This window comes from Lissotriton vulgaris, chromosome 7 (assembly GCF_964263255.1).
Source record: "Lissotriton vulgaris chromosome 7, aLisVul1.2, whole genome shotgun sequence".
Classification (NCBI taxonomy): domain Eukaryota; kingdom Metazoa; phylum Chordata; class Amphibia; order Caudata; family Salamandridae; genus Lissotriton; species Lissotriton vulgaris.
In genome coordinates, this window is record NC_141695.1 from 769,712,865 (window position 1) to 769,728,007 (window position 15,143).

At 44.0% G+C, this 15,143-nt stretch overlaps 1 protein-coding gene across 3 annotated transcripts in view; it reads left to right on the plus strand.

Annotated features, from left to right (window-relative positions):
* DNAI2 (dynein axonemal intermediate chain 2) overlaps positions 1 to 15,143 on the plus strand; it is a 277,331-nt gene that overhangs the window by 57,026 nt on the left and 205,162 nt on the right. For all 3 annotated transcript variants that reach the window (XM_086928785.1, XM_086928783.1, XM_086928784.1), the window contains exon 7: positions 2,876 to 2,998. In XM_086928785.1, coding sequence (XP_086784911.1) covers positions 2,876 to 2,998 — 123 coding nt within the window. The remainder of the gene's footprint in view (positions 1 to 2,875; positions 2,999 to 15,143) is intronic.

Sequence of the window (15,143 nt, forward strand, 5' to 3'; positions counted from 1 at the left end):
AATGAGTCCAGCAGAGTAGAACAAGGAAATACGCCTGCAAGTAAATGGGAACAAGACAAAGATATTAACCTTTGGTAAATACCCGCACAAAAAGCAAGTATCCTGAGCTTTGGGTGACCACCGAATTAGGACAGCTACATCCTATAATTACTTGTGGGTTTGGCTAACAGAGAGGGCTACAGCAACCAAACCTATAAAGGAGCTAATCCCGAAAATCAACAGAATAATTCTCTCACTTCGCCTAGCAAGCCCATCCGTAGAGCCCCTGATGACAGTACTCAGGGCAAAACTAATCTCAGCAATCAATTATGGCCACCAAGCCTTCCCAGGCGCATTAGAGAAATCCATCACCACAGCCCAGACAACAGCCCATAAGATCATGCTGCATGCGCCTAGACAAGCAAGGAATACCAGGCTAAGGCTGGAATTAGATAATGCATAAATGGGGACCCTCTCTAAAGTGAATTTGAGGTCAGGGAGAAGAGGGGGGAAAAAAACCATATAATGAACAACTCCCTCCGGACCTATATTTCTTTTCTATCTAGGCAAGCCTATGTACAATAGGGCTTGACAGAGGTACAATCATGTAAACAAAACCTTACAAAGAAACTTTATCCTTATTATTTGTTTATTTTTTTATATACATTTTTTCTACAGATATCAAATATAGATTCATTTCTTTTCTCTATTTTCTTATACATAAGAAAATCAATGGTGTTGCCACAAAATACAATTGGACAAATAACCCCCAAAAAATGAATCTTTACATATACCAATACCACACAATACACAACTCATTCAAACTCATACGGACTCATACAACATTCACATAAAGACACATCTGAAAAAGAGGGAGACTGTAGGTTGTAACATCTCCACGACCAAGTATGTTGTATATGTTTACCAGGGTCTGAACATTGGGCTGGAATTTGGACTACTCAGACCGGATATGATATTACAGGGGGACCTAATAAAATATTATATCAGAGTGCTTAAAGCCCCTGACACCACCCTCAACATTTCCTGAATTTTTTTTTCATGGCAGCGGGATCGCCATGGCATTTTAAGCTGAACCAAGCTGTAGAATAATTGAAACTAGCGTCCGGAAGCCTGCCCCTACATGAAATCTCACACATCGCTTGGGCTAATGTAGTGAAGCACCAGGTCCAGTCCATCTCGTTCACACTGGATCGTGCTTCACTACGGTACAACTCCCATACACCAGCACTTGACAATTCATAAATCCCTGTGAGAGCTCAACCCGACCTGTGAAAGCCACTCCTAGCTCAAGCCAGAAGGAAAATCCTGTTCCTATGTCTCATTGCCCTTAAGATCCTGGACTTTAACCCAACATGGGCTCAAAAAGACAACACTGTCTATTGCCGGCTATGCAACTACCATAGAGAATCCTGGCTACATTTCTTATGGTGCTGCCCCACTCTGGCCAGTGATCGCCATCGCTTCCTACACCGCATCCTAAGGGACAAGGGCTTTAGAACCTGCAGGAACTCTTCGGATTGGTGCTTTTCAGAAACTACTACCTGTTTACTTGCCAGGGCAGGCAAGTGTATCCATCAAATTAAAATCGCACTTGACATCCAGCAACAGATAGAAGAAACTAGGGTCAACATCATTCAGCAACTGAATCATCCAGCCCCCTAGCTCCGATGGATATCACTGAATCCAGGGGCTTCCTCACATGCACAATGGGGGAAGAAAGTTAACCGACTCAATTCAGGCAATTACCACGACGGATCACATAAAACCATTGAACTTTTAATATGACTATGCAAAAGTGGAGCGAACTATCATTTTAAAGGAGCTAATCGCTCATTTTAAATTATTTTTTTAATCAGTTTGTAGTCTTAGAAGGACACAAAGTAGTAAACCGGCACACGCAGGCACGGTGCATTTTTACCTTGAGCGCTGGGAAGTTTCATGGGGGGGGGGGCGGATGGGTGGAGGGGTGCTGCTCAAGTGTTTTATACTGTAAAGATTTTAAGTACTCGTACAGCTAATACATTTTACTTAATTGCATATTTGTGGTAGGATTTTATTTTTTAAAGCTGCTCAAGTGGAACTATTTGTGGAATTAGAAAACAATGACAGCAGGAAAGAAACTGAGTATACAATTGGGCACTTAGCCTGGCATGTAATGCCTCATGAGCAATGTGTAGGAATGAACACTGAGGCCAAGGGTTTATAAAACATGTGAAGAGTCCCATATGTCTAAGAACGGCAGAGAGTTTGATTGATAAACTATTGATATATCAATTAAAAGTGACTGCCAAACACAATAATGGCACAGATTTAAGAGGGACTCACCTAACCGTGAACAAGATTTGACTGTCGAAATGCTTTGGTGTACCGAATAAAAGAGTTATTCTTGCAAACAGATTCCTGGTAGGGCGGCATAATTTGTTTCGTGAACAAATATATATACTCTCTCTCTCTCTCTCTCTCTCTCTCTCTCTCTCTCTCTCCCACCCCCCCTCTCTCTCTCTCCCTCTCTCTCTCTCTATCTCTCTCTCTCTCCCTCCCACCCCCCATCTCTCTCTCTCCCTCTCTCTCTCTCTCCCACCTCCTCTCTCTCCCCCTCTCTTTCCCCCTCCTCCTCTCTCCTCCTCTCTTTCCCTCTCCTAGTAGAACGGTCTGTATTGTTTCTGAAATTTATATTTGGTAAATCAGCAAGCCTACCTCTGTTCATTCCTCAATATAACAGGGCAGAGTGAGTTCAGAGTAGAGCATAATTTCCTTGTGTATGCATTAGAGTTTGATTTGCATCTCTGGTTTCTGAAGAGAACCGACAGGCAGATGTAATCTCAAAAACTATTGATGAGAGCAACCCTACCTTGTACTCTCTCTCTCCATGCAGGTCTTGTGGTGGGATATCCGGAAGATGAGTGAGCCAACAGAAAGGCTGGTCCTTGACATCACCAAGAAGGGCAATATAGACAATGCCCTGGGAGCAATCTCACTGGAATTTGAGCCCACCATGGTAGGTTCCTTCTTTTTGCTACACATAGGTAGTGAGAATACTTCTTTTGATGTCATCACTAGCAATCCATATTATCTGATGCTCAATACGATTCCCCACTTAAGTCTCCTGCAATACTATTACACGCTTTTATCCGACCCAGATTGTTTTCCTTCACTTGTCAGTTTTGTCTTTATCATTTGTGCTGGGAGGCAGGACTGTACATTTGTTCTCCTTGTGTACATAATCCCAAATTTCCTCCTGTGTTTAAAATTGTTTATTAAATTCAAGTGAGGAAACATGCATAGAAGAAATTGCAGGAGGAGGGTGGACGCACACTGCCTCAAACCCCAGCACTCAGTTTGCCCAGATACATCATAGTAAATGCAGTGCATGATAACACCTAATTCGGTATCCAGCTTTAGTTTTTCACCCTTGTTGGTGCAGCCAGTGCTGTGCATCTCAAGACATGTGTTACAGGATAGTTGTCCTTCTTCAGTAGAGAGCAACACATTCTTTTTGGGCGTGCTGGAAATGCTGCCCAAAGTCTTCTTGGGTCTTTGTACCACTCACTGCGCGCAGGTGTATCAACCAGAGCTCATCAGCTCATTAGCTCAAGGGAGCCTTTTCAAAGAGGGGGAGGGTTGACGCTCACTGCCTCACATCCAAGGTCTTCAGCAACATTTCAAGTAAGCATTTAAACTGAACTGCATTTACCAGGATGCTAAGGGGTGAATTGTGCTGGGAGGTGAAGCAGTGTGCTCCAATCCCCCTTCTGTTTAAAAAGGCTCCCTTGAGTCACTGAGTTGACGAGCGCTTGGAGATGCACCTGTGCGCCAGGGAGAGGTACAGAGACCTGATAGGATTGTAGCAGCTTTCTCAGCACCCCAGATAAATTTCGTTTTTATCACTACTGATGAAGGATAGTATCCAGAAACTCATGTGTCTAGAGATTAACAGCACTAACCTGCACCAACTTTGGTGAACCACTCCAGCAACATTTCAAGTAAGCATTTAAACTGAACTGCATCTACCAGGATGCTAAGGGGTGAACTTTTCCGGGAGGTGAAGCAATGTGCTCCCATCCCCCTTCTTTTTAAAAAGGCTCCCTTGAGCCACTGTGCTGAAGAGCTCTTGGAGATGCACCTGTGCGCCAGGGAGAGTGTATCAGAACGTAATCTCATCAGTCATAATAGAGAAAAAGATGAACATTAGAAAGGCCCAAATCATTTTATATTGCAACTAGCAGCCCGTCCCGACGTTGTCCGTGTATGAATTGCTGCCGGCCAGTAGTATATTGTTTTGTAGGATTTCGTTTTGATAGCATTTCTTATCTGTGACAGGCCTGTGAAACGCTCCGATTCACAGTGCACTGCTGATGCACTTAAGAGTGCGCGTTCAGTAGTGTGTGAACTCGAGTTTCCCTCATTTATTTTTCCTTGCAATATTATATAGTGCGAACTCGACAACATGGCATGAGCACAATTTACATTACAGAAGAACACATTCATTTCTGGTAGGCACGGGGAGACAAAGCGATTTGCCTGGAATCACAGGATGTTGAGCTGATGCCGAGATTCGAACGTAGCTGCCCAGCTCTAAAGTTCGCAATTCTAGAACTTGTGGCGGGAGGTGTGTCTAAAAGTGTAAGTCGGTGCTGGCCATCAATGAGAGAGACCTGTGCATTTTTCAAATCAGTGGTGAAAAAATATGAGTATGTTGCTGGAGATGTGGGCCGCCGTGCCACCAATGTACTTACCGGGGGAGGGTAAACACCCATTATTCCGCAACTTTCTTTCCGCATACCATCACTCCGCATACTTTCATTACAAAAGTACCATGACTCCGCAATGCCATTATAACGCATGGCATTACATTTTATATGCTTTTACCACGCATACATTTACAACAAAATTCGTTGTAAATGGATGAATGGTAAAAGCATGTTTTTTTAAAATGTTTGGATAAGGAAAGTGTGGGTATAGGGGTATATGTTTTGGGGTACTGAGGTATATGTTTTGGGGTGTTTGGGTATTTTAAGGGTTCAGATATAGTTTTGGGTTATGGGGTACAGGGGTAGTTTTAGGGTTTAGGGATAGGTATGGGTTTTGGGGTACAGGGGTATTTTTAGGGTTCAGGGCTTGGTTTGGGTTTGGGGGTATAGTGATATTTTTAGGGTTCAGGGGTAGGTTTGGGTTTTGGGGTACAGGGGTATTTTAAGGGTTCAGGGCTAGGTTTGGGTTTTGGGGTACAGGGGTATTTTTAGGGTTCAGGGCTAGGTTTTGGTTTTGGGTACAGGGTTATTTTAGGGTTCAGTGGTTGGTTTGGGTTTTGGGGGACAGGGGTATTTTTAGGGTTCAGGGCTAGGTTTGTGTTTTGGGGTACAGGGGTATTTTTAGGGTTCTGGGGTAGTTTGGGGTTTTGAGGTACAGGGGTATTTATAGGGTTCAGGGCTAGGTTTGGGTTTTGGGGTACAGGGGTATTTTAAAGGTTCAGGGCTAGGTTTGAGTTTTGGGGTACAGGGGTATTTTAGGGTTCAGGGGTAGGTTTGGGTTTTGGGGGACAGGGTTATTTTTAGGGTTCGGGGCTAGGTTTGTGTTTTGGGGTACAGGGGTATTTTTAGGGTTCAGGGGTAGGTTTGGGTTTTGAGGTACAGGGGTATTTATAGGGTTCAGGGCTAGGTTTGGGTTTTGGGGTACAGGGGTATTTTTAGGGTTTAGGGATAGGTTTGGGTTTTTGGGTACAGGGTATATTTATAGGGTTAAGATGGGTTAGTGTTTAAGGGTGTTGGGGTATTTTAAGGAGTAAGGGTGGGTTATGATTATGGGGTGCAGGGGTATTTAAAGGGGGCCGGGTGGATACCCGGAGCCGGAATGTATAGAACCTGGGAAGAAAAAACAATATTGGGCACAACGCTCGCTTTTTTTCCGTAATCCCGTTCCCACACACGCCCACACCCCCAGCACACGCCCACAGCACATGATATGAGACATGGCATGAAGGGCGGAACGTACCCCATGCCCCCAGCGTTTGTCATGCCCCCCAGCACACGCCCACAGCACAACGCAGACACGCCCACAAGGGACTACTTTGCTGGCATGGTTCTTTTACCTTTTAAATGTATATGGTGGGCGTCTGCATAGCCTATGTCCTTCTGCTGCAACTGCCCTTTCCAACGCTGTATTGGGTGTTGTGATTGGTGCTGTGGTTCCTGAGATTACCCGCCTCAAAGGTTTGGGCTCTCTCTTTATTATATTAGTATAGATTGTTATGTTTTGCTTTTTTATATAGTACAGACCCTGATCCAGTTAGAGCTCTTTAAATGAGCACCAGTTACATTACACAAGGAAACAGTCACATATGTGTAGGCACAGGGAGATTAAGTGATTTGCCCAGAATTGCAGGATGATGAGCCCATGCCGAGCTTCAAACCTGGTTCCCCAGTTCCAAAGATGTGAGCCGTTACACCACATCCTCCCTTTTATCTGTAATGAATTGGTCTAAACTCTACCTAACACCTACATGAGTAGTATTATCAGCCTCGTGGATATTGTATTAGCTTAACAATTATTATTTTCACAAGTATTTGAATATTATATTATAGAATAGTATATTTCATTTGTATTTGCCAAGTCATGTACTATCCCCACATACCTTAGAAAGGTTCGAGGCCGGCAGTTGGGCAATGGCTCTATGGAAATTCCCACAAGCAAACATTCTTCGAGCTCTTTCTCCCTTTCTCCCCAGTGATTCTCTATAAAGAGAGGAGAGGGAGTTGTCATGCCTTCTCTCTTATGTGTATCGCAGAAAGGACAATGCTTCAGTTAGAGACCTGTCTAAAATGAAAGCAAATGTATTGAAACTTGCTTCCTTCAGCATTTGCTTGGTGGCTGGGCCAGTTGGCTATTTAATGTTACTAACTACACGGCTCTCTTGTCAGGAGAATGGAAGTTTCCTCTCCATTACATTTCCATTATTTTTGTTAGTGAGAATAATGTCAATCTGCTTTTGATATAATATTGCGCTCTTGCACAGTGTTTTCTGTTATAACTATTCAAAGCATTAGTTTCTTAGGCCCTAGGTCCTAGGCCCTGCACATACACACTCTTATGAGCTAGTGCTTTCATGTTGGCATGCATACAGTTAGCCATGATTTGTTAAACATGCATGTGTCATCAGAAAAGGCCTACCACATATGTTAGTTGATCTTTTATCAAATACTGGACGCTGAATATTGAAGTTTCTACCAAATGAGAATATTACCATTGTAAAATGTGGGCATCTTTTGTGAGGTTTTCAACCTTCAATTAGAGGGTTTAGGTTCTAAAACTAATTGAGGAGACTAGGTTACGCAGCATGAAATGGGCTGGTGTACATGTCCCAACAACTAACTCTAGTAACATTGCTTGATCTATTTTCATTTTGGCATATTTTGTTTACCTAAAGAGTGGTGCATAAAAAGTGAAGTGTGAAGTGACTGACTGTACCTTACAACAGAGGAGGCCGTTGTGCTGTCTGATTTAGAAACCTGCAGAAGCCAACTTTGTATGGTTCTGGGATGGGTCTTTGATTCCCAATTTGCACTATTGAATGGACTGTAGCAGCTTCCATCTTGCATAAACCTTCGTCCGGTACAATATTCAACTTCATGGTACTGAGATATAGTCGCATGACATGCACAACCATGACCTAGATGACTGTATATGAGAACTTGGAGGGCAGAAATAGCTTATCCAGAATATCGTCACCACTATATCTTCATGGGAATGAAATATTCAAGGGTAAGTTGCCACCTACATAGTTAAAACTTGTGCTGGGTGATAAAGGTATATTTTATGAAAGGATTTCTGACTGTGCCAGTGCTTGACTATGAAATATTTTGCTAAAGACTTGCTTAGAGGTTTTGGGGATCCCTTGAACATTCCAGACTGGAATAATGGAGAAAGAGGAATTCTTAATTGCTTAACGTGGTCCATTTGTAAAACCCCCACAGGTGATATACTACCAGCATATTGAGTTGTATAAGAATGCTAAATTTTTACTTCCCCTATGAATTTTCCTTGACTATATGGTGGTAGTCGGTATTATTGAATCAATATTTTTGTAGTTAGATATAAACAAAATACTGGCTTAATCCTTCATTTGTGTTCACTGCTATATTTCCCTTGATCTCAAGTAAGAACATTTATGAAGTTCTTCTATGGTTTCTTCATGTAAACGAAAAATGCAAGGCCCTCGCTAAACAAAACCCTCAATATGATCAGCTGCTCAAAAGTTGGCCTCTTCATGTCCATCTATGCATAATTTCCCTGAGTGATGAGTCATTCATGGGTTTCAAGGGCAAACTACTGTTTAAGCAGTATAATCTGCAGAACCATTTCTGGAGTGATTTGAAATTATACAAACAAACACAAACTGGTACAGTCAACATTCTATACCTTATTTTGTGAAGGCTATTAGGCCCCTCCTGAATGTCCACCTACATAGATTTTTCTCATTTTATTTTTGTGGTATATTATATTATATTTAACAACCTTTCTTTTGGCCCGTGATTATTCAAAGTCAATGATGCTAATTGCATCCTGGTATATGGCCCACTAAGCAAAAACAGAAAATCCGGGAGAAATGTTAATAAGATGTGTTAAAGCACATCTAGCTATGCAGTTCTCAGATAAAAGGTATATCCATATGTGGATAACTACCAATGATATTCAGATCTTTCATAGATACAAATGCTTGAATAATTCCCCGTCATCAAAGTGGGACTACTACGGTATCATAGAAAGCAGTATGCAATTGTACAATAGGCCATAATGGTAATGTACAGTCACATTAATAGCCTATGTCTTTTTTTTCATGATCAAACTTCAACTATAACCAATCAGAAATCAGCACCCTCCAGAACACTTCAAACAGAGGCTGAGTACCTCAGATGTTCTACTACACGGTGTGTGAAGGGAGTCTCGCTGAGCTCTGCTCAGTTTTCTCTTCAGAATTGTTCTCAATAGTCTACATCTTTACAATGTCTCAATCTTCTCAAACAGATCTGTTCAGATCCTGCAAATCCTGTGGGAAGGAAATGCTTCATGTGGATGACTCCCATAAAGACTGTCTGTACTGTCTTGATCCACAAAATCAGGTAAAGAAGTGCAAGATTTGTCGTACTTTTTCATCAAAGACCTTACGAGATACAGAGGTACAACTTCTTCTGTAGCTACAGAAGTCTAAATCCCAGAAATCCAGTTCATGTGGGGCAAACACCGATACATCCCAAAAAAGGTCACGATCTTCTGACCATGGGGTATCTGAAGGGAGTAGAAAGGCATTGAAGACTCACACAGATCCCCGAAAAAGGAGAAAATAAAACAAGTCTTCACAGAATTGGCCTTCTCACAGCCATCTACTCATTCTGACAGGAAAAGGGAGAGAAAACATTCTCCCTCCTCAGAACCGTCGCCATCAAAAATAACTATGTTGACGATGACCCCGCCAACGCTGTTGTCAATGTTGATGACAACTGATGACAGCAGTTTTCTCAGTTATCATCGACTAAGCCATTGTTTTCAAAAACATCAACAGCAGCAACCATTACAGCTTTTATTTAAACGATCGATCTCCTCTTTGAAATCACTGTCAATGGATAACCGGAATTCCAACGCACCGCCGACGAAGATAGGCTCGACAGGTACACTGTCCACATCCAAACCGTCGAGGACAAAAACTTTCTTGCCGCCAACACCCCTTGCACCGTCGGCGGCAGCAGCATTGACGAACGCTTTGTCAATGGCAGGACTGACAATGACACCATCGATGTCGGCACTGTGGACGACAACACTGTCAATGGGGGAAGCTGTACCATCGACACTGCAGGCTGTTTTCACGTCATTGACAAAGATAAAAAGCAATATGAACACCTCAACTTACCTCACAAAATAAAGTGTCACCATTGCTTCCTAGCCATTTGCTAGATGTACGAGAGTCATATGAAGATGGGGATTTTCGAGATGCACAAAGTCCTTCAGAGCTCCAGGTAAAATACCAAAAGGGCTACTCTGATGATGAACAGTACTATCATTCTTATTACGCTTCGCGTAGGAGATATTATGAGCATTATCAATACCGTCAACAGCCTCCACCTAGAAGGGATGAAGTGTGCATGCCCACCTCTTTAGTGCAGGACTTACAAGCCAGACTGCAAGACAGCAAGATGTGTTTTCTAGATGCTCCACAAGAGCAGCCACCCTCACCACCCCAACCAGTCTTCCTGACATGCCAATGCATGTACCACCCCCTATGATGCCCAGGATATCACCTTTGCAGAATATACCACCTCCAAGGGAGGACCAGTCAACCTCTGATGATGAACATGTGGAAGGGAAAATTCCTGAGTCCCAGTAACCTCGGGATGAATGGGATGGTTATTCGGTCCCTACTCCACCTCCACCTCGCACTACAGCCTTTCCCCCTGAAGATATTGGGGGTTTTAATAATTTAATGGCCAGAGTAGCTGTAAGGTTCCATCTTCCAAATTCAGTCAAACAATCTGACGGCTTTCTACATGACTTCAAGAAGCAAGCCAGAAAGTCTGTGAGGACCATTCCGATCATAGTGTACATCTGGGAGGAAGGAATAAAGATCATGGAAAATCCAGCAGCAGTAACACCTGTTCCACCATGCCTCAAAAAACAGCACAAGGCCACTGATGATTCCCCAGCCTGCCTTACAAGACATCCCAAACCTGACCCAGTCATTACACAGGCTGCACAAAGATGCTCCAAAAATCTTTCCACTCTGATCTCGACATTGTAGGTAAAAGGTTCTCCCTCATATTAGCCATCATAGTGCACACAGCCAATTCTCTTGCCATTCTGGGGCTTATGAACGTCAAATGTGGTCTGAAGTTGGCAGTCTACTCAACCTCATCCCGGAAGACAAGAAGGCAGAGGCAAAGAAAATAATACAGCAGGGTGAGCGCTCATCCTCTTAAATCATCGACTGCGCTCTTTACATCGCCTTAAAAGGATTTAGGCAGTTGGCCGGAGCGGCAGTCTTACAATGCTCAAGGGTGGCTCAAGGCAAAATCTTTAAGTCCAGAAGTCCAATCAAGGATTCTTGACAAGGCCTATGATGGCGAAACGCTGTTGGAAAACATGTTGATGATACCAAATCTGTTGGCACTCTGCAGTACTGGAAATTGCCCTTTCATGGGCCCAAAAGAAGAGTGTTTCTACCTTTAAAAGAGGCTATCCATGACCCCAACAATATCACCCTCTGTCTCAATATAGGGCAGCTTACACCATCCCTATCGTCAACCACCTTCCCTGGCTTACAACAAGCATGGGGCGCGCCGTAAACAAACCCCTCAAGCTTGTGACATGGTTCGCAAACATTTCCAGGACCAGGTACCAGCTACAACTGACCCATCCAACCAAGTGGGCAGAATCATTTCCAATGACCTTTCCCAATGGACGGAGATAACACTGGACAGATGGGTGTTTCACTTAGTCACCTATGGACACACCCTAGAGTCTGTGCAGAAGCCACCAGCCAATCCTACAAGAGGAGCAAATTCACCTCACCTTCACTTACTGAGCAATGAAGCTCAAACTAGGTTATCAAAAAGATCTATAGAACGAGTTCCTGCTTCTCAAAAAAGCATGGGTTTTTACTCCTGTTTATTCCTCATTCAAAAGAAATCAGGAGAGTGGCGACCCATCCTGGACCTCAGGAAGGTGAACACATTTCTACACTAACCGTATTTCCATATGATTATTCTTTCTGATATCGTTAATCTTTTAAACAAGGGTGAGAATATGACCTCCCTGGATTTACAAGATGCTTATTTCCACATTCCCATCCATCCCAAGCATCGCAAGTATTTCCACCTCACCATGGCTTGTACCCACTTCCAGTTTAAGGTCCTTCCCTTCGTCCTCACTGAGAACCTGCATGAAATGCCTTGCCCCTGGTGGCAGCCACACATCGCAAACAAGGTCATCAAGTGTTCCCCTACCGAGACGACTGGCTGCTAAAACCTTGGACGCCACAGCAGGCTTCCTGGACAACCACGGCCTGCCTTTCACTGTTTCGCAAGCCTGGTCTCACAGTCAACTACCAAAAACCTTCAACCATCCCAAGTCAGACAAGCGTTTTCTTAGGAGACAAAACTCAATACCATCAACAACAAGGCCTATCTGTCTCTCAACAGACAACAATGATTGTCTAACCTAGCATTAAAAGTTTCCCAAAGAAGGTCACTTTCAGTGTGGATGTTCAGATTGCTCCTGGGTTGATTTCTTCCGCAAATACATTTAGTCCCGCTTGCTCGTCTGAAATTAAGACCTTTGCAGAAAGAGCTCCAGTTGGAATGGGTCCAATCGACAGGCTCCTTTGACGATTTGATCAGCATTACCTCTGGAATGAAAGAATGCCATCTTGGTAGTCTCAAGTACCTCATCTTGGACTTTTCTGACATCAAATCCGGATACATCTTCACTACCAATGCCTCTCTGGAAGGCTGGGGGCTGCCATTTACAAGATCTCAAGATTCAAGGGCAATGGTCGAAATTCCGAAAATTACTGCCCATTTATCATCTAGAGCTAAAAGCTATTTTCTTCACTATGCAAGCCTTCCTCCCATGTATTGCGGGAGCCTTTGTGCTGGTCTGAGCATACAACACAACCAGCATTTATTACATCCACAAGCAAGGAGGCACCAGGTCACTATCGCTCTCTCGCAAGAGGTTCAAAACCTTTGGACTTGACTGAGTGCACAGAATCACCTTAAAGGCAGTCCATGTCCCAGAGGTAAACAATGTCCTGGCAGACTCTCTTAGCAAATCCAGTTGCAACTAGTGGAAACTAGATCAACAAGTGTTGGACGCGATCTTTTCATGTTGAGGCAAACCAACATAGATCTCTTGTGACAAACGCCTCTTTTGCGCCAGTCGATACCCACTCCTAGGGTTCTCACCCAACTCCTAATCTCAGGTTAGCCCCTCTGTTTAGGATATGACAGGTCTAGTACTGAGACCCCTTGGCATATACGCGCTTTATAAAAACCCTATTTCATTTCATTTAATTTCATGGGTAAATTCCCTTTCAATGATGTAGTCAGAGATTTATGCATACAGTTTTCCCCTTCCCTCTCATCCCCAGGATTCTCACCAAAATGAAAATCGAGGGATGTTGCCTCATTGTGATAGCTCCCAGATGGCCCAGGCAGCACTGTTTTACCGAGCTGCTGCTATCGGAAACCAAGCCCATCAGTCTGCCAAGAATCCACTACCTCCTCTCGAGGAACAACTGGCAGATCCTCCATCCAGACCTCGGTTCTCTTCAATTACATGCATGTTTCCTGAATTCCATGAGTACAGTAAATCTCTCCCAGGAAGCTAGAGGCATTCTGTCCAAAACTAGGGCTGACTCAACAAACAAGTCATCCAAATTAAAACGGAAAAGGTTCTGCTTATAGTGTGAAGCTTTAAATCTCCATTCCTTGGAAGCGTAGCATGAGCAAATGTTACCATACCTATTATCCCTAGCTCGTTCAGGTTTGGTGCATTCATTGGTGAAGGTTCACTTTGCATCAATATCAAGAATCAGGCACATGTCTCATTCGCCTGCTCTATGTTCAACTAGGATTGTCAAGCAATTCATGAAAGGGTTGTTCAGAGCCTTCTCTCAATACAAAGCTCCTCTACCAGAATGGCATCTTAATGTGGTCCTTTTGCACAGGCCCGGACTGGCCATAGCGGGCACCGGGCAATCCCCCCGTGTGCCACACGGGTGGGGGCTGGTTTGGGGCCCCTGGTGGCCGATTTTGTTACAGGGCCGTTTCTCCTAAACCGGCCCTAGCAAAGCGCTCGGCGGCCCCTCCAACCCCCCCACCGAGTTGGGAGGGGGGGCCGGCTGAGCACTTTGCCAGGGCCGGTTTTGGTTCCCAGTCCGGCCCTGCTTTTGCAGCTCATGACGCCGCCCTTCGAGCCAATACAGAGGGCAGATCTCAAATTTCACACTTGGAAAATCGCTCTGTTGGCTCTCGCATCTTACCAGAAGGGTTAGTGAGATTCTGGCATTTACTATTCAAGAGTCTTTCTTACACTTCATGGATGACTGTGTGCTTTTAGAACAAACCCAAAGTTTATTCCCAAGGTTCCGTCAAAGTTTCATCTCAAAGACCTGATCATTCTGCATGCTTTCTTTCCACATCGGGAAATCACAAGCTGTAAAGTCTCTCCACACCTTGCGCGTTAAACATTGTATTAAAAATGCTATCTCCTGCATACTAAACAATTTAGGGAATCTTATCAGCTTTTAGGGCCCGATGTAGGTCGCCCAATACCGGTCAGTAACGGCTGAAAATCGGTAAATTCGGCCGTTACCGACCGGTATCTGGAAAATGAGATGTAGGTGTCAAAAGTTCACCGAATCGGAAAATATGAATCGGTAAAAATCTGATTCTGCATTTACCTATTCCATATTTACCGAGTCCTTATTTACCGAATCGGTAATTAAGAAACGGTAAAAAAGGCCCATCGAGATGCAGGAAAGCCAAAAAATACCGAATTTCATGAAATTCGGTATTTAAGAGTCAGTATTTACCATGGACTGAAAGCAGGTGGTAACCAGGTGCAGGCTATAAAAAGGGCCCAAAATGCAACAGTGTTGCAAGAATGGCGGCATTCTATGTGATTGCGAGGCGACAAAGGCTACAGGCAGCAGGAGAGAGGGTCTGGCAAAGGGAGGAGCAGGTCTACAGACAGAGGATCACCATATTCAAACTGACCGAGCCGAGATACTGCAGAGGTACAGGCTACACCCCAGAACCATCCTGGACTTAATTAGGGACCTCCACCCATACCTGGATCACCCAACACCCAGGGCCCACGCCATCCCACCCCATGTGCAGGTGCTTTGTAGCCTACACCTGCTTGCCTCTGGGAGTTACCAGAGTGTGATTGCTGCAGTTGTTGGTGTATCCCAGAGCTGCCTGTCCCGTTTCTTCAGAGAATGGAACATTACATCCAGTTCCCCGACACACCTGCGGAACTTGCAAAAACTAAAACTGACTTTCATGGACTGGCACACTTCGCACCTGTGATAGGCTGAATAGATGGCACCCACATTCCACTATGCCCACCTGCAGCCACTGAACACATCTACA